Source organism: Tenrec ecaudatus, chromosome 2, assembly GCF_050624435.1.
Source record: "Tenrec ecaudatus isolate mTenEca1 chromosome 2, mTenEca1.hap1, whole genome shotgun sequence".
Lineage (NCBI taxonomy): Eukaryota > Metazoa > Chordata > Mammalia > Afrosoricida > Tenrecidae > Tenrec > Tenrec ecaudatus.
The window spans coordinates 139,944,931-139,970,324 of NC_134531.1; the positions used below are offsets into that span (position 1 = coordinate 139,944,931).

General features: G+C 40.9%; 1 protein-coding gene across 2 annotated transcripts; it reads right to left on the reverse strand.

Annotated features, from left to right (window-relative positions):
* Positions 1–897: 897 nt before the first annotated feature.
* Positions 898–24,914, reverse strand: SAR1B (secretion associated Ras related GTPase 1B). Of its 2 annotated transcripts, none has more exons than XM_075541565.1 (7): positions 24,759–24,914; positions 18,365–18,440; positions 17,795–17,914; positions 12,422–12,487; positions 8,677–8,780; positions 7,583–7,714; positions 898–3,503 (listed from the first exon to the last, which is right to left on the reverse strand). In XM_075541565.1, exons 2-7 carry the CDS (start codon positions 18,420–18,422, stop codon positions 3,387–3,389), a joined length of 597 nt encoding a protein of 198 aa, XP_075397680.1. In that variant the 5' UTR covers positions 18,423–18,440; positions 24,759–24,914; the 3' UTR covers positions 898–3,386. The 2 variants fall into 2 exon arrangements, with proteins under 2 accessions (XP_075397680.1, XP_075397681.1); XM_075541566.1 differs by lacking the exon at positions 24,759–24,914 and adding an exon at positions 24,453–24,714.
* Positions 24,915–25,394: the final 480 nt, after the last annotated feature.

A 25,394-nucleotide genomic window follows, 5' to 3' on the forward strand; every position in this document is an offset into this window, starting at 1 on the left:
TAGATCACAGGCCAGTTATATTTCTGATACAAGTCTTCATTCTTCTTTATCTGAAAACGAAACTGCGCATCCTGCCTTCTACCTGGCAACCCTAGTTACGAATTACCTATGTGTTTATAGATGCAACGCATCATTAACTTTCTAACAGGTTTTCTACATGATCTACACAATATTCCCTAAACAACCCTGAACACAGGGGATTTCTGAGACTTCCCTCTCCTATAAGCAACTCTAAGATCTGGCCAAACTTTATTTGGCCACAAATCCTTGCACACACCATGTCATACACGGTATGTCATACATGTGAGTCACGTCACACACCAAATCCCTCACAGGTCTGAGATATCCCGTTGAGTTACATTCCAAAGACAGCGTTTCGGTAAACGCAAGCCTTCCCTCTGAAACACTACCATCACGTGAACTGGAAGTCCACTACTTCGAGACTTTTGAACACGGTAGAGCAAATGATTTTGTCTCACACCTATCACCCTATTTGAATGGATTACACACGACAAAGCACTCTAGAGAGGTCTGAGGCAGGGGGAGCTAAAGACACCGTGTTCTCTATGTCCTACAGCAGTGTGTCTGGGCATTCAGGCACAGAGAACAAAAACTTAGATCTAAGAAGGCAATAACTGAGTTCACGTCTCTAAAGGAACTGGCTCAACAGAGCCAATAGTGAAGCACACCCCCATTCTTTAGGAAATATGTAGTTATACAATGTCCATTCTAAATATTTACTGAGATAAAGAGAAAGTGGAATCAATGAATATAACCAGCTATGACCTAAAAGTTTAACTAATGACAATCATATGAGATACCTGTGGAGTAAGAATCTCCTTAAAAAGCAAAACAAAACAAAAGAAAAACACCCAAATGTGAGCTGAGACTTTGTGGTTATAGATTTTGGGAATTAACACTTTTAAAGCAGCAATAAACAATCTTTGAACACTGCCCAACTAATGGAATCCAATCTTAATTGACATGTAAATGTTTTCAGACAAAACACAGGGCTAGTGTCCTAACCCTAATGCTAGCCCGGGAAGTAGTCTACCGGTGTGCACACACAGTGTAAGTCTGTTTTCTGCTGCCACTGTTTTATGGTGCTTTCCGGAAGGCTAGTGACCCAGTGTATGTGCCCCGAGGGATCCTCAGCACTCGAGGGCTGAGGGTCCAGTGGCTGACAAGCTCTGCAGGCCCACCCACTGACACGGAGAGGAAGAGGGTTGTACCATGTCATTTCTAGAAGTCCAGGCCGTAAGAATCTCTTATCATTTTGAAAAACACCCATAGTCGTGCTGTGACTCTAGTTTGCGCCTCTGCCCACCCCCCACCCCCGGGGTCAGGCTAGAACGAGAAACTCTGGAGTAAGAGCCTTAGTAGCAGGGACTGTTGCTCCTGGACCAAGGGCCTGCCTCAAGAAAGCCATTTCTCTCACAGCCCTGGACACAGATGCCGTCCACAAGAGGCTGAGTTTCATTTAGTCAAGACTTCCGGAGTGAGTCTTTTAGCTTAACCGAGGTGGATAATCTAGTTCCTACTTTTCCCTTGGTGTGACTTATTTCTAGGCAGACTGGGGGGGGCGGGGATGCCAATGTAACTGAAACCAAATGTTATGACGAAATGACCCTGTCAGTTTGGCTCGGGTGAACCCATTCCTCCTAGCCATAGTCCTTGGTCTCTATCTGACTCAGGGGCTATACTGCCAACGACAAAAACCACGGATGCTCTGCCTTGGAGAAAACCCACAGAAAACATGAATTTGGCTATTAAAAGTTATTCTCAGTAGGATTGGCTAAACTCACTATAACATATTTGGATTATAAGCAAGAGAGCAGTCATCAGCTGGAGTCTTAAAAATATGTGTATGGCACTTACCTTTCATCTTATCTTACTCATTACGGATCTCAGACATGGAAGAAAGAATCCAGGGGAAGATCGCACCCCGAGAGACTTGTAATACTTCAGAATAACGAAAACTTGTGTTCCCAAGACTATCGGTGAGGCAGGCATTATATCTAAAATAAAAGCCTTCTTGCTACAACGTAAGAACTCGCTGATAGCAACTAAAGAATAGGAAAACGAAGAACAAGCATTCATTCTCTGCCCACCACGAACGACCCCCATACCTCAGTGGCAACTGAGCAGGCTGGTTTTGTCTGTTTCTCAGAGGGAATGGCCTCCACAGTGAGACTGCACTCTGAGGCCTGGCTTGCTGCTTGTCCTGGGGAGTGCGTCTTACGGTGGCGCCTACCAAATGGCTGTGGTGACGAGACATAGAACCCCAAACCAGGTAGCAGGACGAGGGACACATTTCTGAATTAGACCACTGAGATGGAACTACAAAAACTCTTAACTCACTGCCATGCGGTAGATTCTAACTCACAGTGAGGCTAAAGGACACAGGAGAACTGTCCCTTTACGTTTCTGAGGCCATAAATCTCTAGGGGAGCAAACAGCCTCATCTTCCACCACCCCCCCCCCCCCCCGGAATAACTGGTGGGTTTGAATTGATAACCTTGTAGTTAGCAGCCCAGTGTGTGAACCAGTACACCACGAGGACCTACCAAACCAAGAATCAACATTGTGCGGCACCAGGGGCAGTTCATGTCTCAAAAGAACGAGGACACGGACCCCATCAGCATGGAACGGTGGCCTTACTGACAAAAGCACACATGATTCTGTGATAAGCGTGGTAGCAGTTGCAACCAATCACAACAGTGCTCCTGGTAAATGCAAGGGCCTCGAAAGGCATAAACCTTAGTCTACATGTTCAGAAGCAATCTTCCTTCTCACGAGCACTTGGATAGAATACGCCAATTCTCAGAGTCTACTAGCTAGATAAAACACATTAAAATGAAACGTTTGCCAAACATGAGAGTTTGTTTTATTGCATGACATTTGCATAAGAAAAATGATTTAAAATTGTAAGGCATCATGCAACCAGCAATAAGTTAATTATTAACTGTACACTTTAGATGGACATATAATTTAAATTTTTAAATGCGTTCCCAAAAGTACATAAAAAATTTAACATGATATGAGCTTTTCAATATGGTTTACAGTTGTACTTTCATGTTGTTAGAAAGTGCTTCAAATGTCCTGCTGGAAAGTGGCTCTTTCACAAATAGTGCAGCTAGAGACACATGTCGGATTCTAAACGGTAGAAACTGATTATTTTCATGGAATTAGAAAGCTAACATTGTGATATTCAAACTGATTTCGATCAGTTTTCAATTTTCACTCAAATTGATAAAATATTAATAATCTAAAAAACATCTGTATTATAACTAACAAAAGTCTATTTAATTCAAGTCATGTATGCTGGGTGATCAAATCTCTGAGAAGGCCCGAGTGGAGAGACCTGGAGCCCACGTGGGTGGGCACTAATCGATGTACTGTGCCATCCAGCGGAAGCCTTCTCCATAGCCTTGTCTTTTGAGCACACTGCACATGAAGACTTCCAAGGGTCTGGCATTCAGTTCTTTCAGAGATACACTGCCCTAGAAGAAAAGGCAGACATTAGGCTGGAGACCCTTTTATAAAACAAGAGCGCCACCCCCAGAACTGCAGGTTAGACGTCTAGAACAAAGGGTGACTACGAGGCAGGTGTGGTGTCCAAGAAGCCTCCTCTGCCAGTCTCCCTTATCGCGCTCAGGGAGAGCCACTCCATGAGGAAGAGGAGAGAGCTGGTGAGACAATGAGAAGGAAAAACAAGCTGGTTTAAACCAAATGTTTTGGTCAGAGGTCCTACAGATTCCTGATCAAAAGGTGAAAGATACAGAACAGAATTTCAAATTCTCAAGGAATCTAAACTTTCTGGAGCCACATACACTAAAGATGAACCCCTCACACGATTTCCCAACTTTAAACCTTAAAATAAAAATATCCCAAGTCTTCTTTAAATCAAGCAAGTTAGGTTAGTAGGTAAAGAATGTTTTCAAAAAAAAAAAAAGTTTAAAGAATGCCCTGAATCTTGAGCTTTTAAGAACTTTGAAGGCAAACTGACAACAGCAACTCAAAAGATTAGATATATGTAAATCAAAAGAGTATGTTTATGTAAAGCAAATAAATTTTGTTTGTAAAGGGATTCTTCCACTACTTAGCTGGGAGTTTTCAATACTGAAAGTCACCTTGCACGGCCCATCCCTTTAAAAATGCACAAGTGAACACAAAATAGTGCTGGGGTCTTAAAAGCTTGCAAGAGCCTGTCTCCAGAGCACAACAATGTCTATTTGCCTGGAGCAATCTAAGGAGGAGAGCCAAGTATAAAATGAGGATATGCCAAGTGTGTAAGTCTGGGAACTTCAGAGAAACAAATCCACAGAAACTCACGCATAAGAGAGAGGTTTATATAAAGGTTAAGTGCACATCAAGAAAACATCACAACCCAGTGCTGCCCAAGCCCACAAGTTAATCATTAACCCATTAACCATGTATCCAATACCAATCTACAAAGTCCTCCTCCATCTCACAAAACAGACACAATGATGCCCACTGCAGGAGGAAAGCTGAGTCAGTGAATGTAAGCATTTCAGCGCTGGCAGGGTTCTCCACATGGGTGCTCCAGCACCCAGGGCTGCATCGGGCAGGTCCATGTGGCTTCTCCTCAGGAACGTCCTGCAGGAAGTCAGCCTTGCCAGCTGAAGCAGGGAACTGCTAACTAAGGCAGCTGCACCCTGGTCCGACCATCACAAAGCAAGAGACCCGAGAACTAGAAAGGCGAGGCTCACCGAGCCATTTATCCCTGTCCCTTTCAATTAACCTCACATGTGCTTATCAGCAGGTTGGCACAATAAGCTAACTACCTCAGCATGTGTGCTAACTGCTTCCATGAACAACAGATCCTTTGCCATGAGACCAGAAGTAAATGGTGCCCGGCTAGCAACACAGAACTTAAAAAAACAAATCATTTTGTGAAGGTTTAAACACTGAGCATTTTGCGAAACGATTCTTTAGAAGAATCCTGATAAAAAGGGGGGGGGTGAATGCAGAAGAGAATTTCATCTTCTCATGGAATCACACTTCATGGAGTCATGAAGGTTGAATGAACCTCTGATGGAATGAAACTATTGCCCTGAGATAATCTTTAGACCTTAAACCAAAATATACCCTGAAATCTTAAAACCGAATAATAATTTAATATAACTAGTACATTTTGCGGAGTTGAGATTTATGCTTGAACAATAAGCTTTTAAGATCTCTATAGGATGAAATGGTTAAGATCCACTTGAAAGACTAGGCGAAAACCTTAGGGGCAGTGGATTTAAGTTAAGAAGGAACAACTTGGAAAGAGAGGGTGAGAATGGCTATAAAAAGTATTAGAAATTTATCAATGTCACTAAATGGTATGTTGAAATTTAAATTGGCTTATGCTTTACTGTGCATATTCTCAACAACAAAATAAATTCTGAAAACATTGAAACTTATTCTCAGGCTGAGGTATTATAAACAAGTTAAAGTTTTCCAAGTTAAAAAAAATAATGTGCCTGAGTTATAAAATGCACAGTTCAAAACCCCACAAAATCCTCCTATGTCCATGTTTAAGTCTTTTTTTTTTTTTTACCATGTTTAAGTCTTATTGTCCACAGTACACTCAGGACCTCAGCACTGAACTGCAGAGTTTACACAACTATTGGCATGTTTACTCAATTATCTGATAGCTAATTCTGGACATGTTTCATAAATAAAACTTTGAAAGCTTTAGTTTCCCATAAACACTAGTCTTCAGCATAACTGAGCCTGCAGTACTTTGCTATCATGCTGAAGAGACTTCATACAGTGACTGAAAGTAAAGAAACAAAGATATTAAACAAAATATACACTGGCACAAATGCCAGCTTTTCTTATTCTTTTTTTTTTTTGACAGTTTTTCCTTAAGAAAAAAAAAGTTGGATTTATGTAGTTGGAACAATAATTTAAGAACATATTTGTTACAACAACAAAATTTAGTCTCAGTGTGACTGATCTAAGAGATTGCTATTAGTTGGAATCAACTTGATGGCAGTGGGTAGAATATTTTTTAAATAGAATTTTTCCATAAATTCTTTAAAGTCGCCTCATAGAACAAATTGCTTTCCAGTAACCCTCCCGTTAGCAAGGTCTGTGTATGTCTTTTTCTTCTGTCAATTTAGGGGTCTAATCTACAATAAAGATGTGTTGTGATCCTTTCTGTGCTAGCATAGCACAGAAATATATGAAGAAAATATTTTTTAAAAAACAAAGTATTTCAAAGTTGATTGTGGCAGATGTAGGTTAAAATGTAATACCTAATCATGTGATCACCCCTTGACCCATTTTAAAGCTGTTGCCGTTTTTGATAATTTCTGCTTCCTTTTAGATTGAGGTTTTCTATGTTTTGCCTAGTCAATGTCATTGGGTTTTTGTTTGCTTGCTTGCTTCCTTTTGTGTTTCCTATGATTTTCTGTGTATATAATGCAGGATAGGTAAATCTATAGAGACAGTAACTGGATTAAATATTACCTAGGGGCTCTTAAAGGCTTGAAGGTAATCAAGCGGCCAACTAGCTGAGAAGCAACAAAGCCCACATGGAAGCACACCAGCCTGTGTGATCACAAGGTGTCGAAGGGATCAAGTATCAGGCATCAAAGAACAAAAAAATCATATCACTGTGAATGAGGGGGGAGTATAGAGTGAGGACCCAAAGCCCATCTGTAGGCAACTGGACATCCCCTTATGTAAAGGTCGTGGGGAGGAGACTTGCCAGTCAGGGTGCAGTGTAGCAATGATGAAACATACAACTTTCCTCTAGTTCCTAAATGCTTTCTCCCTACCATCATGATCCCAATTCTACCTTACAAATCTGGCTAGACCAGAGGATGTACACTGGTACAGATAGGAACTGGAAACACAGGGAATCCAGGACAGATGACCCCTTCAGGACCAGTGGTGAGAGTGGCAATACTCGGACGGTGGAGGGAGGGTGGGGTAGAAAGGGGGAACCAATTACAGGGATCTACATATAACATTTTCCCTGGGAGACAAAAGAAGGTGATGGGAGACATGGGACAGTGTAAGATATGACAAAATAATAAATTATCAAGGGTTCATGAGGGGGAAAAATGAGGAACTGATGCCAGGGGCTTAAGGGGAGAGCAAATGTTTTGGGAATGATGAGGGTAACACATGTGCTTTACACAATTGATATATGTATGGATTGTGATCAGAGTTGTATGAGCCCCCAATAAAATGATTTAAATAAATAAATAGATAAGTATTGCCTAGAGGCATGTCAGCAGAGGATTGTAGGTGGGGTGGGGGAAATGGATGGGGAGCTAATAACAATAAGAATGAAAAGCAAATGTTCTGATATTGATTGTGCTGATGGCTACACAATTCTTAATATGACTGAATGATTAAATTGTATGATTTGTGAAGTATATGCTAATAAAAGTGTTTTTTAAAAATACAAATGAAACTATTGACAAGTATGCAGCAAGAATATGCCTTTTCCATTAGTGAACAGAATCAAGCAGGAAAAAGATAAAGATATGAATGTGGGGATAATTCAAAAAGTTGTACCATATAGTGAAAAATTAATACTTGTCCTTTTTTTTTTTACCTTGCCTGTTGTTTGACCATATAAACCAAACATCTCTCGTAACCTCTCTTCACTGATAGCTTCAGGTCTGTCGATCTTATTCCCAAGGATCAGGATAGGCACATTAGCAATGGTTTCATCTGTCATTAGTGACTGAAAAAGAAAACATAAGAAATTATTATGAAATGACTAACAGGCTGATTCTGGCAAGATACCAAAATAGTTGAGGACACAATTCTCGACCATGTCATGGCAACTTTTCCAATTTTGTGTGTCGAACTTCCCCACAGTTGGGAGGGATAGGGATCCATAAATCCATTGCTTCTGTCTTCCTAAGGCTGGTTCTGTAAAAGCTCACTCAGCAAGGTGGGGAGGCACAGTGACTAGGGCCATTGCCTGGGCAGCAGGTAGAATGCGGGTTCTGCTGCTTCTGGGAAGCATGACTTCGGAGGAGTTGGGCTCACTGCACTTCAGAGAGAACTGAGAATAGGGCACACGGTTGACTTGAGGGCTAAGCAAGGTAATAGATGCACAGTGCCTGACACAATGAGGAACTCAGGAATGCCCTGGCCACAGAACCTACCTGGCCTATTCCACACAAGCATGTTGGCCTGCTCCTAGCAGGGGAATGCTCAGGTCAAGCTGCTGTCAAATGACAGACCCATTTGCATGGTGGCCCAGCTCTAGTGCTGGCCTTGTCTGCTGCTCTGGGGACCTTTTAGGATGCACTTGGCCTGGACAATATGCTGCTCACTCCCAGGAGTGGTGACAAAAATGGAGTGTCATCCAAGTTCTTGCCAACTGCTGAAGAAACTTACACCCACTCCAGGAATGTACAGGCAATCTATACTACAAGGGCACAAACTGCACAGGATGAGCTCCTTAAGAGTTCAAGAAGGAAGTCTGTTTAGCACTTCCTCAATAGTTACAATGATTTCAAGTTACTCCCTTCAGAGTCTAAGCAATCACTACTTAAACCAATTAAGTGAATTCACCACATTGAGTTACATCATAGTCTGCAGAAAAAGCTATACTCTGATACCTACATCTCCATCCTATTTCCTCAGGCTTAGCAGGGTGACTTAACTATGTTCACTTTTAGTTTTTTGACTTACATCAAGTTCTTCTTTCGATTCTATCAGTCTTTCATGGTCTGCACAATCCACCAGAAATACGATGCCATTGATAGCAGGAAGGTAGTTTTTCCACACTCTTCGAGCTAACAAAACAATCAGGAGTTAGATTTTCTTGGCTGGTCAAACCTAACCGATGCTTTGATGGAACAGCCCAACAAGATAACAAGCACAGTAGCCCTTAACTGTAGCACAGTAGCCCTTAACTGCTCTACATTACTACAGACTCTAGTTAACCTTTCACTCAAAGGTACCAGTCTTTCCAGAAGATCACAAGGAAAACAGATCAGGCTTTCTTTCATTGATTGTGGTGATGATTGCACAAGTCTTCTTAATGTGACTGAACGATTAAATTGTATGATATGTGAAGCATATGTCAATAAAAATATTTTTAGAAATACAAATGAAAGATGGATAAGTATGCCGTGAGAATATGCCTTTCCCACTAGTGGACAGAATGAAGCAGGCAAAAGGTGGAGGTGTGGAATGTCTGCCCTAATTTTCTATAAGAAGTAAAATTAAAATTGCTACCTCTGGACAATCATGTACATTAAGCTCATTGGCGGAAGGCTACCACACCACACTACGTTGCCACCGAGCCAGCTTTGGCTCATGGTGACCCATGTGCACAGAGCACAACTGCTCCACAGGGTTTTCAAGGCTGGGACCCACCTTTCAGGAGGCACTGCCAGGTGCATCTTGGGAAATTTAAAATATGAAGAGTTAAGACTCTCTCTGCATATGTGTGTGGGGGGGAGGGGGACATTCAGTGGTTTGTTTTTTACATTTCTGGTTTGTTTGGGGTTTTTTTTAGTGATAGAGTGAGTGAGTGAGTGAGTGAGTGAGTGAGTGAGTGAGTGAGTGAGTGAGTGAGTGAGTGAGTTAGTGGGAGGGTGAGTGAGTGAGTTAGTGGGAGGATGAGTGAGTGAGTTAGGGAGTTAGTGGGAGGGTGAGTGAGTGAGTTAGGGAGTTAGTGGGAGGGTGAGTGAGTGAGTGAGTTAGGGAGTTAGTGGGAGGGTGAGTGAGAGTGAGTGAGTGAGTGTGAGGGTGAGTGAGTGAGTTAGGGAGTTAGTGGGAGGGTGAGTGAGAGTGAGTGAGTGGGAGGGTGAGTGAGTTAGGGAGTTAGTGGGAGGGTGAGTGAGAGTGAGTGAGTGAGTGGGAGGGTGAGTGAGTGAGTTAGGGAGTTAGTGGAGGGTGAGTGAGTGAGTCTACATTTCTGGTTTATTAGTTCTGTTAGTCAGTGAGAAATTTGGAGTCAGTGGCCAAAGGAAATTATTATTAGGTACATGCGTGTTATGTTTAACAAAAGCAAACTGCTCTCATAACAGAAAACAAGCTCCAATATCAATAACAAAGTGTATGAAACAGTAGGGGGTATTTTTCCATGACACTCTTTCTTTCGGGTAAAACCAATTAGAGGACACCCAGGAAAAGATAACTTTTCCTTGTGACTTGAGTTTTATGACATTCCTTGAAATATAGTAATACAGTATACATAGGGTAATTCTAGTAATAAAGTCTAAGACAAACTCCATTAGGTTCCAATTATATTTAATGAATACATAGACATACATATATATATGGATACACTCAAACAATTCTTATGGGTCAAATGCATCCGCTTTCACTAACCACAACCATTTATCATCTTTTCAACAACTACAGATCCTATCAGGTTTTTAGAATGCCCAACAACTCTGCAATGCTCATACTTGTCATTTACCCTACTAAGTGCTTTGGGAGAGAAAGAAGATACATGGGACTTAAAGATAAGGAGGGTTGTAGTCCTAGAAGGCTGTGTAAAGGAGTCTTTTCAAAATTGTTCTACACGCGTCCACAAGTGTGCTGCTGCGTACTATGAGATCCAGTTGAGAGCACTCGTGCTGAGGAGTCTCCCCAGGGAGGTGGCAGCACTTACACTGGGCTCCAGTGGAAGCACTCGCGTGCACACGGGGTTGGGTTTGGTTGGTGCAAAAGAACCGGAGGGGGCAGGGAAGAGAAGACTAGAACAGTAGACTGGAACCAGTGCATGCAGACTTTAAATGCCAAGCAAATTTGGTCTCTATTTTGCAGGTAATGAGTAAGCCATTGAAGGTTTGTTTTTGTTTTGAAAGGTGTTTTGCTTATTTATCAAATTTTTTTTTCAAAATTATTTTATTGGGGGCTCTTACATCTCTTATTAAAAATCCATACATCAAGTGTGTCAAGCATATTGGCATATATGTTACCATCATCATTTCCAAAGCATTTTCTTTCTACTTGGGCCCTCAGTATCAGCTCCTCTTTTTCCCCTCCCTCCATCACTTTCTCACCCTCGTGAACTCTTGATAACTTATAAATTATTTTTTTTTCATATTTTACACCGTCCGTTATCTCCCTTCACCCACATTTCTGTTGTTGTCCCCTGGGGTAGAGGGTATACATCGATCATTGAGATTAGCTCTCCCTTTCTCCCCCCACCTTACAGCTCTTATAATATTCCATACATCAATTGTATCAAGCACATTTGTATCTATGTTCCCATCACCATTTTCTAAACATTTGCTTCCTTTCTTGTTTTTTGATTTAAAAAAAAAACATTTTATCGAGGGCTCTTACAGCTCTTGTACCAATCCATGCATCAATTGTATCAAGCACATTTGTATCTATGTTCCCATCACCATTTTCTAAACATTTGCTTCCTTTCTTGTTTTTTGATTTTTTAAAAAAACATTTTATCGAGGGCTCTTACAGCTCTTGTACCAATCCATGCATCAATTGTATCAAGCACATTTGTATCTATGTTCCCATCACCATTTTCTAAACATTTGCTTCCTTTCTTGTTTTTTGATTTTTTAAAAAAACATTTTATCGAGGGCTCTTACAGCTCTTGTACCAATCCGTGCATCAGTTGGATCAGGCACATTTGTACACGTTACCATCATTATTTTCTAGACATTTGTTTTCTATTGAGCCCTGGGTGTCCGTTCCTCTCCCTCCCCCCCCCCAACCCTCGTGGTCCCTTGATTAATTATAAATTACTATTATTTTCATATCTTACACAGACCACTGTCTCCCTTCCCCCACAGTTTCTGTTTTTTGTCCCTCCCTACCACCCACCTCAGGGGTGGGGTTATGTGTCAATCATCATGATCGGTTCCCCCTTCCTCCACTCCTCTAACAATTACTTTCTATTTGAGCCCCATGGTAATTTTTTTAATGCTGAGTAATCTTATCTTCACAGTATTTCTGAAAATCTTTTATTGTGAACTAGGTGGGGTTTTTTATATCATTGTTTTTGCATTCAGCAGTCTATCAAGCGTCCCAATGGCCTACCCAGTTTCCATCCCCCATTCCTATCTCTCTCTTATAGTATATTATTTTCTCATACACCAATAGCTGTCTACTAAAGTTAAAAAAAACATGGTGCAGTAACATCTTCAGGATTATGACTGTAACAGTGAGAGGTTGATTGGAGGAAATGGAGGGTAACTTTGACTCATGTGCTTTAGCACCAAAAGCAATCAACAACTACACCAGCTGACCAGGGAAGGTATGGTGAAAATTATCCTTTGCTTTTAAAGCATTTGTCTGGGGCAATAATTCCTAAGGAGCCCCTAAGAAACTCCTAAAAATTGAAGTCTACCTTGGCCTTGTTTAAGCAGACTGGCATTTCAAGGACTGTACCAAAAAGGTACATTTTAAGTTTAAATAGAACAAAGTGCCTATAGGAGTAATAGAAGCTTACCTTGAACATGTCCACCCAGATCAAAAGTTGTAAAAGTCATGCCAGCAATGGTCAGTTCTTCCGAAGCTAAGTTAACAATATAAAGTATTTTAATAACATAAAAATATCAGATCCATTCATGAACTATATTACTATTTAATATGTGATTTACATAATTGCAAACCTGGATATTTTTTTAGGAACTGGTGAAAGAATGCTTTGTTGAACATAATCTACTTTAATTCATATTAATATAATATAAACAATAAAATTCAATTCTGGTTTTCACTACCCACCACAAATCCAACATTTACCATATACATTTGTGTATGAACCGAGTTTTTCCATGTATTTTTTATGCAGTTTTTGTGGTAAAATTAGGTGCCTCGGCTGATATTCGGGTTGGCTTATACTCGAGTGTATACGGTACTTATTTTCCTTTCTCTGCCCCTCCTGCGGAAAATGCTGTTCTATGCAATTGCTTGCTGTGAATTCAAATGACTTCCAATCTAATAATTTGTCATATAATTCCTCTTACCTGGGAAACATTCATTTATTCCTCATGACTGGCATATGTCACACGTAGCATTAATGATAAACACAATTATACTTTTACAATTTGGCCATTATTTTTTTGATAATTTTTTTCTGTCTTCCCTGCCTTTTATTCTGGACTGCCAATTACAGACTTGTGAAAGCCTTGCTCTGTTCGAGATGTTGTCCACTCACTTTTATCTTTGTGCTTTATTTTGTAGTTTCTATTGCTAGGACTTAGGCTCATCTGCCTTCCTTTTCCAGCACCTCCCAGGGAGTGGTATTACCCACTTTGGGAAACCCTGTACTAGACTCTACACAGATGTGTGTTCTCTTTTCACATTTCTCTCCCAATTACCTAAATTTTATTTTGTTCTTATGAGTACGTCTGCAACAAACCTACACCAACAGATTCTACACGTACAATTCAGTGACACTGATGGCATTGTACGACCATTCTTAGCTTCCTTTTCTTTTTTTAACCATTTTATTGGGGCTCATAAAATTCTGACCACAATCCATCCATCCATCCATCCATTGTGTCAAGCACATTTGTACATTTGTTGCCCTCATCGCTCTCAAAACATCTCCTCTCTACTTGAGCCCTTGGTATCAGTTCCTCATTTTCCCCCTCCCCCCTCCCCCCTCATGAACCCTTTATAATTTATATATTATTATTTTGTCATGTCTTACACTGTACAATGTCTCCCTTCACCCACTTTTCTGTTGTCTGTCCCCCATGGAGGGGCTTACCTTTCTTTTCTAAGTGGTTCCTCACTCAGTCTCACTGCTTCTTACCACTGATAATCTAATCTTTCAATTTGCTATTGTCAATCTGAGCCAATGCTTTAAAAGAAACAATGTGCTCAAGGCAGGTCTTTTTCTACTAGTTAAGCTAAACTACCTCTTAGTTTCAAGAAGACTTCAGGGGTATTTTTAATGTAAGGTTTAAAGTAAGATGACCAGACGTCCCGATTTTTAACATTTTTTTCCGGTGTCCCACGGTGTTTTAAAAAGTCCCGATTTTTGGAAAGCAGGCACGACAAACTAGGGTATATGGTTTTTGGCTGCCGTGTGGCTATTTCGTCAGGATATGAGTTTTATCAATGGCGTCCTGCTTTCATCTATCCTCCATGGCTCCAAAAATTCTACCAAAACCCAAACCACTGCCACTGAGCTGATTCTGACTCATGGTCACCCTATAGGGCAGATGAGAACTGGCCTGTGGGTTTCTGACCTTTAGATCATGACAGGAGTAGAAAATACTGCACCCTTCTCCAGCGGAGCTGCTGCTAATTTCAAACTACTGACTTGGAGTTAGCACCCAACACATAAACCACTACACCACTAGGGCTTCTTTTTAATTATCTAGTCTCCAAAAATTTGAAATTCAGATCTGCATTTCCCTCCCTTTGATCAGAATTCTTCTATGAAATCCTTGATCCAGCAATGGTAACTGGGCACCATCTGGCTGTGACCTCACAGCAAAAGAGGCCATTGTTCATGAAGGTAGATCGCTCAGCACTCCATGCCCTCCTCCTCCTTCCTCTATTGCTCAAAGTGAACAGAGCCCAATTGTTGTACCTTGATGGCCAACTGTAAGCACTGAAGCTCCGGCACTATGCAACAAATAGGAGGTGGAAAAGAAACACTAACCAATTAACTGGGACGTATAATCATGAAACTATCATCCTAAACCTCCAAACAAAGTCTCATGAGGGATTTGGGGGCATGTAACCAGCCTCAACAGCTACCTTTTTGTTATTGTTGTTTTCTCTAGTAACTTGTCAATTCAACTTTTTACGGGAGTACAACTTATTGACAGCAATTGCTGTGTCCCGACCTTTTTCCCCCCACACTGACACACACATTAAAAACACCGACTAATGGCTCTCAGCTCCAAGATCGCTGTGGTCTGTGCTGACTTCCATAAAACGGAATTCACTGTAATTCACAACTACATTCTGGACAGAAAGAAAAAGGTCCACAAAGATGACAGCTAAGAAAACTATTTCAGACACTTGTTTTTAATACTTGCTAGAAAATGAAGTTTGACATTATCTACAATTATATCAACATTCCCGTAAGCCGAATATCAGAAGCCAAAAGGTGCAATATAACCACAAGAAATCTTTTCACATTTCCCAATGCGTGGGAACATTTGCGTCACAAAAAAACCTCCTTCTTTTCAAGCAGGATGTTTAAGTCCATTCAGAGTCTGGAATATCTTTCTGGGTCTATTCATTTGCAAATGGGAGGAGAGACTGGAACCAGGTTCTTCGTATCATACACTCTCATGCGATGCCACATCTTCATATGCCATCCAATTTCTTTAAGACAAATGGAGTGGCTTGTGGCAGGGCCACAGATAAGAAAGTTCAGTGTGGAGGTGATAGCATCCTTGCACATCTTCAGTTTCATTTCCTCAGGGTCAGCTTCGGCGCGAGCGAGGCCCTCGATAGGATACATCATGGCTCAGCGTCAGTGACTCCTGGTGCTTCTCCTAGTCCATCATTCTTAACCTTCTTCCCCGCCCCCACTCCCTCCTGTCACTGATAGGCACCAATAAACTTCAGTCTTTAGATTTTCTTTTTTTTAATGTGAGGTATATGCTATTTGTCCTCTTGCGATTGATGTATTTCACTCGGCACAATGTCTTCTATCTCCACCCATACCTAGCATGAATCAAGACTTACTTTCTCCCACTGGTTGAGTAGTATGCCACTGTACCCATGTACCATGTTTCGTTTATCCATTCATCTGTTGATGGGCATTTTGGTTATTTTCTTATTTTGGCTCATTGGACGAGCACTCTCGTATAATGAACATTGGTGTACAAGTTTCTTTGGGGGCCTTTCCATTCAGCTCTTCTTGATATCTACCTAGGAGTAGAATTGCTAGGTCTGATGGTAATTCCTTTAGGATTTATTTTTTAGGAATCACTACACCATTCTCTTCACTGGTTCTAACATTTTGCATTCACACAAGCAATAGATAGGTCTTCCAATCTCAACTCCTTGACAACATTATGCACTTCTTGATCTTAGTCATTCTAGTGGGTATGAAATGGTATCCCATCGGCTTTGGTTTGTACCTCTCATGGCTAATGATGCTGAGCATCTTTTCATGTGGCTAGTGGCTCTTTGATGTCCTCCTTGGTGAAAGGTCCATTCAAATCCTTAATTTATTTTATAATTGAGTTATAGTACTTTCATTTTATTGTTATATATATATATACATATATATATATTGGCTTCTTATCAGATATATGGGCTATCAAGCTATTCTCCCAGTTGAGAGCTTGTCTTTTCCTTTTTTAATAAAGTCTTTTAATGAACAAAAGTTTCTAGTTTTCATGAGATCCTATTTATTTATATTAATTTCTGCTATTTGTGATTTTTATCATGATGTGAGATAGCACACACACTGCTACTACATCAGATAACTCTAATAGCAATGCCTGCATTTTCACATATACTTTAGATTGATATAAATATAAGTTGAAATGAAGGTTGTCTGGCAGTGTAGTGGATTATGCAGTGGGTTGATAGCTGCAAGGTCAGCAATTCAAAACCACCTGCTGCTCTACTTCTACTTCCGTAAAGTTACAGTCTTGAAAATCCACAGGGGCAGCTCTACCCTGACCTAGATGGTCGTTATGAGTTGGAATTGACTTGATGGCAGTGAGAAATGATGAGAGGTTAAAATGCATATGAACTACAGGAAGGCTGTGAGAGTTGTACTTCAGTGCCTAAAGCAATGTGTGATATAAAGTAAGTGCTCATAAACATTGTTGATTAAATGAAAGAGCAACATCAAAAGATTTTTTAAAGGACTTACACCTACTATTAGACCACTCTTCCAATTCTGCTGATTTGTAGACAAATTTGTACAGTCAACTTCGTTTACCACGATCATTTTTTTCTTTTTTTCCCAACCAGCCCCGGACCCCCATTTTTTCGTTAACGGTATTTTCTTGTGTCAGAATCTTATTTGCCAAGCCCCTTATTTACCAAGCTCTCTTCTCCTAATATAAAAAAAAGACATCAATTTTATGAAATCTTCCATTTATAACCTAATAGTTTCATAAGTAAAATGATACTTTTATGTTGTTTTATTCTCTTCTTTGATCTCTGAACATTTAATAAACTAATTAACTACAGTATTTTCATCCAGATTATAATTTTATACTCATCACTAAGGAGCTCTAGTAGAATAGTTACGTACTTGGCTGCTAATCAAAGGTTCAAAAGCCAACGGCTGCTCCACGAAGGGAAACGTGGCACGATGGCCCCCAAAGATGGCAAAGAGCCCAGAGACCCAATGGGGCAGTTCTACTGTCATCGAGGGCCGGTCAGAGTGAGAACTGACTCAGTAGCAAATAGCATTACGGTCACACTCATTATTTCATAATTAATCTGTAGATTAACTAATCTTCAAATTCTCATCAGGTTTTCACTAGTTATAGCAAGGTCATGGGTATTTGTAAATGAGGTTACTGCCTCTGACAATGTTGTCATTTGAACTGTAAGTCTACACATTTATACAACCTCCTATCGCATCGGGTTATATAAACAAGGCAAGGATGACTATGTTTAGATTGTACCACGCTCCTTGACACAGACTCTTTAATTCCTCTAGTTGGAGAGGAAGAGCATTAGCTGATAAAAAGGTATGGGTATTATTTGAAAATCTAAATATACTCCCTAGGACTGGTGTTACCTACTAGTTAGTATGCTATTTTAAAAATGGATCAAATCACTAGATCATACATAATTTATCTGCCAAACGACTTCTAAATCTTGCCTATGAATCAGTCCCACTGGGTAAGGTGCACCACTACATAGGGACTATACTTACTGGGATGTAACGTGGGAACATGCTGTCCGAGCCTGTCGTCTTTTAGCATGTGTAGCAGGGTTGTTTTTCCTGCATTGTCCAGTCCAAGAAATACCAATTTACCAGTTTTCTTATATAATCCTGTAGAGTAAAAGGCAGGAATTATTGCCATCTTACAGATAAGGAAATCAGGCTATGGTAGAAAAAATTAATTTGCCCAAGGTTATCTAACTTATAAAGGGTGCAGTGAGTAAATGAACTTAAGTGTATATAATTTTAAAGCCTACTTTATTTTCTCCTGGGTTCTATATGAAGAGAGTCTACACAAAGGCCATTGTTGGTAGGTGCCTTCAGGTCAGTTCTGACTCACTGCAACCATATTTACAACAGAATGAACACTTCCTGGCCCTCCATCACCCTCACAATCATTGCTATGTCCAGCATTGTAGCCACTGTGTCAGTCCATCCTGTTGAAGTGCTTCCTCCTGTTGGCTGGCCCTCTACTCTTCCAAGCATAATAGCCTTCCTTAGAGCCCTGTCAGGTAACAGGGTAAAATGGGATAACTATAGAGAACAAAGGACCAACATTACCTAAAAACTGTAGCACACTGCTGAAACCACTGTAAATCCAGTCAAATATGAAGGACATATCCAAATCTTAAAGGGTCTGCAAAAGGAAGAGTTTTTTTCATTTAGCAGTCAACATTAAATATCAGTGCACATTAAAAACCAACAACATTGAACAACTCTTTGGATAAATAATCCTCGACCCACCTTACTACAAAGAGTTAAACACCCTTATCCATGTTGCTCTAACCTGATTTACATAAATGTATAAAAAAACAAAATGCTACTTAAGTTCTAACCAGTGACTATTCTTTGCCCATCAAAAACGAAAAAAGGACGAGGCCCTGTCAGTGCAGGATAAAATGATATACATCTTTTAAAAATCAATTTGGTAATATTTGTTGATACCACTTGACCCAACAACTCCACTTAGAAACCACCCTGAATAAGGAAATGATGTATGCGCAAAGATATGTACCAAGTAACAAGTATTACTTGGAATTTTGGAAATAATCTATGTACAACAATAAATTAAATACAGTCCATATAGCTCAAGGTCCATTTTTCAGAGGCTTGCTGTGTCACTAACAAGCTCTAATGGCACTTATTTGCCACATGCCTAATAAATTAATAGAAGTCATATAGAAAATCTGCCGATTTCTCCCTGATTATGGGGTGGGGGTGAAGAAAATCTGAGGGGAAAAAAACTCTTGGGAAAAGAAAGGTCACATATACAAAAATATACTTTTAGATAAATAAAATTCATTTTCTAGAGCTGAACAAAAGAACCTAAACTTAGACCAAGGTGGGGGAGAGGGGACTTGAGGAGCTGTGCTATCTTCAACATTCTTTAGACAAGTCTGACACACACAACACTGTCTTTTCTCACTCGAGACCTGCCAAGTTCGACTGATGGGTCCCCACACTCAGCATTCCTAGAGGATGTGGTGTAACCACATTGCCTTGAACGTGAGGCAGAGAAAGAAGGGAGCATACCACATCACCTTCCCTTTTGTAAGATTCCCCGGATCCTAGAAATAGCCTCTTCTCACTTTCCCTGTCACTTCCTTAAACTACATAAGCAGATTTTTGTTAGGGCAGCCAGTCGAATGCTGACTAAGGCAAATTAGAAATCATTTCATGTGTCCTTATGAGAGCTACCACAGTGGCCACACACACACACACACACACACACACACACACACACACACACACCTAACACCTTGGAAGTTCCTGTTTTATTTCCGTTGAAAATTATACTACCCACCTTCTATTAAGATTTTAGGTCATGTAGAAATTAAAACTTAAAGCCAAAGAGAATATATATACAAGTGGCTTATCTTCCCTGGAGATTTTAAGGTATGACATACATGGGGGCTTTAAAAACTTCATGAAACAGTGGACTTAAACTATATTGACATTTCCTCACAAACATTTTGCAGCTTCCTCATATGATTTTCAAAGAGAATCATAACCTTTACTGTACAGAATTAAAGAAAGCAGTAGTGTACGTTGAGAACCTTCGATCAATACCCAGTTACTAAACATTTTCTCGACGTGAACTCAGGCTTTCTTTGCTTCCCGAAGGACCCACCTAGCCAAGAAAGTTCGGGTTGCCACATTCATACACTTGTACCATGTTAACCCCAGAATCTGACTTAAGCCACCTTGTCCAATATCTCCAGAACAGCCTCACCAACACACCAACACACCATCTCAGACAGAGGCATCTCTGTCAGAGTGTGTGGCCTGATGGAGAAATGAATGAGCTAGGTGGAGACAGTGAGGAGAGATTACTCTTCAAAAAAATTTGAAATTGAGTGAGGGGAGATTGTCTTCTTTCTGGAAAGGTAAAGCCAGAGTATGCTGATAGGCTGGAGGAGAGAGTGGGAAGGGAAAAATTAACTAGAGGAAGAAAATAAAACCAAACTCCCTGCCATTGAGTCAACACTGACCCAGAGTGACCCTATGGGACACAGGGTAGAACTGCCCTGGAAGTTTCTGAGACTAACTGTTCACAGGAGCAGACAGCCTGTCTTCCTCCGGTGGCTTCAGACTGCTCACCTTGCATGTCGCAGCCCCGCACATAACCACTAGAGAACTAGCCAACTGGAGGAACCAGGACTCAAAGGGAGGCTGGACAGAGAGTGCTGCCCTCCCTCGATGGTTTGAAGAAAGGAGGGCCAGTATAAGTGTAGTGGAGGCGGCAGGCCTCTCTCCGACTGAAATGGTGAAGAAAGAAGGCAGAGAAAGCTTCCTCAAAGCAAAAGAGTGCTATATAAGAACAAGGGCTGGCTCAGCTGGCCATGAAAAACAAGCAGAGGGCTGAAAGGGGGAAAGGAGACCAGCTGGGAGTAGAGCAGCTGGGGAGGAAGTAATTTGACCTGACTGCATAAAGGTAATGTATGGAGGTGGCATGACGATCATTAACAGGGTTGTCAGAAAAGACCTGGGGGAGAGGACCAAGGTTTTAAACCTTGAAGATACAGTCAAAGGGCGAGAGAGGTGGGCAGTGATTCAGAAGGAAGCCATTACTGAGAGTTTGTGGGGTTTAAGAACCCAAGAAAGGATCCAGCCTAGAGGGTAACACCAGCTCGAAGGTCTAGAGACAAAAGCTACAGAAGCTGGACTACGGGGTACCCTGTCCACCCAGAGAAGCAGGGGCCATTACTATACAAAACAAGACTGTGAATCATGTAGCAAAGGGCCCATGCCAGTGGCAAAGTCCTCACTGATGTGTCTATTGGCCAGTGACAATCATGAGGACTAATGGAATGGGTGAGCCTGGAGGAAAAAGATCATTACCATCTGTCCCAACAGAAATAATCTACTGGCCGATAAGGAGAAACCTTGCTTTACAAGACACTAAGAAAAATGTACATTTTTCTAGGAGCCTTAAAACAAACTAGCAGTCTTTAGAAACAATTCTTTCTTTTTTTTAATGTAGAGGTAAAAATGCCCAACTAAGAATAAAAGTTACTTAGCGACAAACAGATATCTGAGCCCTGAGAACAGGTTACACAACACCATGAACACACTATTAAGACATGTGAAGAGTAAAGGTCAGAAACAAGGAAACACACACGTCAGCAGATTTATTTATTGCATGAACACCAAACAGGAAAAGTCCCTATACAGATTAGAAAAATGATCTCCTCATATAACACAAAAATCGGTGAAATGGAACACGCATCTCAGATAACAAAGCCCTTCCCAAAGCCTTGCCCTATTTAAACAGCTTACATTGATGATTCCATTTATGTGAAATCTCCACAGAAGCAAATTCTTAGAGAAGGTAGATTAGTAGTTGTCAAGAGAGTGGGGAGAGTAAAAACTGGGGAGTGAGTGCTACTAGTCATGGGGTTTCTTTCTGGGATGATAAAATAGTCTGAAAATGGATAGTGGTAAGGGTGGCACATTTTTAACCTTTTAAAAATATGGAATTATATTCTATGAAAAATAATTGTGATATGTAAGTTATATCTCTTAATAAAAGTCAAGAAAAATAATTTTAAAACTTAAATTTCCTTTTAAGATTTTCAATGGATTTATACAAGCAACAAACAAAGCAGACCATTTAAGCAAGAACTTTAGAGGATATACATAAGAAAAATACACATAAAATAGTCTAAAGAGGCCATATGAAATCAGACTGTCATTAAAGAGAACCAATGTATTAAGAACTTTGGAAAACAAAGCATGGTACAGCCCCATACCTCTTATTGTTCTCAGAGTAAAAAAGTATCTGGATTTAAAACATACCTTTTTGAAATTCTGTTACTTCACTCTAGGAGAGTCCTGTCTAGCCCGTGTTTTCTTCCACATTACAGAAACAGGAGTGCAAGGTAGTAAAAGAAGGACTTGATATGCTAATGTTTGTGGAAACACTTTTGAATACTATACTGACAAAGGTATTTGAACTCATTGAGACCAAACTAAATGTAATTGAAATAGACTTTAAACAAAGGCTTTAAGTGTCAACTGGCACATTAACTTCAATATTTAACTTACATGAAAGTTTTTTTTTATGATGCCCCAACTTTATTTTAAATATTAGTCATCATTGTTGACCACCAGAAAAAGTTCTAGAATACAATCCTTCAACTGCAGGTAAAGAAATTTCACTAGAAGAGAACACCCTATTGGTTTCTACCAAATTGTGTTGGACATATGATCAAAACAGATTTATATTTTATACAACTAATATGTGGAATACTGTAAGCTAACTTAGGAATTATGTCACCATCACCACTACCACCAAATTCTGATAGTACTCGGAGTATAATGAAGACCAAAGTATGTTTGGTTGTTTTGTACAATTTCAGTAAGGTTTCATGTAATACTAAGAATAAGTGTAATACTAAATGTTTCAGGCAATGTTGTTTTACAAATATTCTCTAAAATCATTAGATTTTTTTGTAGACTTTAAAGTTTTCAAACATGATACAAATGTTAAAACTCAAGAAAAACATTTTAGGCTTGAATGTATTACAACAGTAATACTGGAATTAGGTCTTTCAGTTCATATAATCAATAAAAAAGTATACGCTAGTTTCCTTTAGGGAAAAGCGACGACACTCAACTATCATTAAAAAAAGACTTAAAGCCATAACAAGTATAAACAGTTGTATTATTTTAAAGAAAAGGAAAAAAGACCTTTATAAAAACGTGAATCTAAATTTGCCAATACTGACAAAAGAAGTTGAAAACTCATCTAGGCAATGACAAATTCAATCCTTCAAGTACTTTTGCTACATATAAGGAAAAAAAAACTTTTCAACACTGATTTTAAGATTATTTGTTTAATAATGGCTTGCAGAGAAATCATTTAAATGCATTTCAGTCAAGTGTATATGTGCACTTAAAAGAAATTACCAATCCCCACTACCATGCAGTCATTTCCCATCCTAGGGCAGGGTAGAATTGCTCCTCAGGTTTCCCAGAGGACAGATCTTTACTGGAAGAGCCTGCCTCATCTTTCTCCAAAAAGGAGGAGAAATCATGAATCATTACTCAATAATTCTGATTTGTAAGCTTGAAATGATGTGGCATAGATTTTCATACCTGATAATCTAATCTTACTGTCTAACTCCTGCTTGATTTTATACTCCAGTACAACAATGAAAACCAAAACCAAACCAAACTCACTACCATGGAGTTGATGCTGATTCATAGAGACCCCTCAGGAAAGGACAGAACTGGCCCTGTGTTGCTGTAACTCTTTACGGGAATAGAAAGCCCCATCTTTCTCCCTAGAAGCTGCTGGTGGTTTGGAACTGTTGACTTTGCAGATCAAAACTCAAAGTGTAACCACTGCAGGAACAGAGCTAATGGAAGGTTAAAATGGGTTTAGTTAAACTGCTAATTTCAATTACCAAAAATGCTTCTCTAACACTCCTAGAACAAAGAGCAAATCATCCTTTTCTGAAAACTCAGAACACAGTAGTTTACTATCTCAAGTTCAAAATAATTTGGTGACAAGGCAAATCCAATAAAAGGTACAATATTAGATATAGACATTGCTTTAATAGATCAGCACCAATGGTTGCAAAGTGAAAATCTCTGTCATTTATAAAATGGCCTACACGGCCTTGTTATTGGATTACTAGGTGCATAGCTAGTCTCTCTTAGTCAATGATAGTCAATAAATATTCCTTTTCTTACCTCCTTTGAATTCATTTGCTTCAATGACTTACTCTTTTTTTTAATGACTTACTCTTAACTGATATTTTAACATCGAATGTAAGACGTTTTTCAGAACAAGGCACTTAGTAATACTGAGCTTGATATAAGAACATGCAAATAAACAATTCCGGGTATAAATTTTCAAGTTAAAAGAATTTCTTCACCCTAAGCTGCTCAATGTACCAAATATACATTGGTACCCAATGTACCAAATTCTGACAAATTTGGTCCTTTTAGCTAACGACGTCAGCGTTTTAGCTTTTTAATTTTGCTTTTATTTCCTCTCTCGTTGGAATATCCTGAACCCTCTGGAGAGCGTAACGATCTCTTCCCACTCAAGGGAAATGTGGGCTACAAGAATCTGTTAGGTAAGACTAGTAAGAAAACTCAGTTCCACGAGGAGATGGAAAAGCTGGAAACAACACACCCTGTCACTGCCTCTGAGGCTGTCAGCGATCCCCACCGTCACCGATCCAGGGAAACTGAGGCCCAGGTGAAGGCGCTTGCCTGCCCTTTAGGGTCGTCCTGTTCCTTCCTCCAGTGATCCAGCGCCGGCGGCGCCCAGCCCCGAGAGTCGTCCGAGAGGCCCCCGCGGGCACGACAGGGACCCGTCCCGCGGCCGCCGCCGGATGGCAAACAGACGACCCTTCCTCTCCGGGTCACAGGCCGCGCGTCTTCCCGGAGCCCACAGTGGCTGCCCACCGGCCCGCCCGCTCGGCGCCCCGTCACTGACCTGCGACCGGAGAAAAAGCAAATTTCGGCGTCTGCCTAGCCAGCCCCGAGTCTCAACAGAACAGCGCGATGGCTGCCGCGGCGCCAGCTCGTCTCAGCTGCTTCCGGGCCGGCGGTGCTCCCCGCCGCCGGTCCGCCGGCCGCCGAGCCCGGACGCACAGTTCCGCCCCCTCGCGGGCGCGCCGGGCGCCGTGGCAACGAACGCCCGCCCCCTGCGGGCCGGCGGTGCTCCCTTCCGCCCGGCCGCCTGCCGACGAGCCCGGACGCACAGTTCCGCCCCCTCGCGGGCGCGCCGGCTCCTGCCGCCAACCTGCGGGCCGCCGGCTGCCCAGCCACAGGGCATGGAGGCCGAGCCTGCCCTCCAAGCTATGAAAATGTGTATTGCATTCACCAGTAACTTACAAATTGTTAGTTCTGTGCCAGATAACGTGGTGGAGCCGAGGTGTTCCACTTTCAAGAGGCCTGTTTGACGCCAAGGAGCCCTGGCGGCACCTGGATTGACTGTTGGACAGGCTTACTCCACTGGCTGCTCTTGGGAAGAGAGATGAGATGTCTGCTCCCGTAAGGATTCAGTCTCCGAAACCGATGGGAACAATTCTACTCCCCATGGTCCCTAGCACTTGACATCAACGAGGAT

What these genes read in the sequence shown, in the direction of transcription:
- SAR1B (XM_075541565.1), bottom strand. Translation starts at nt 18,422, where the DNA reads ATGTCCTTCATATTTGACTGGATTTACAGTGGTTTCAGCAGTGTGCTA. An exon ending in CAGTGTGCTACAGTTTTTAG is followed by an intron (nt 17,915 to 18,364) that starts GTAATGTTGGTC and finishes TTTACTCTACAG; the next exon opens with GATTATATAAGAAAACTGGT. An exon ending in ATGGTCAAACAACAGGCAAG is followed by an intron (nt 3,504 to 7,582) that starts GTAAAAAAAAAA and finishes CTTTTCTTCTAG; the next exon opens with GGCAGTGTATCTCTGAAAGA.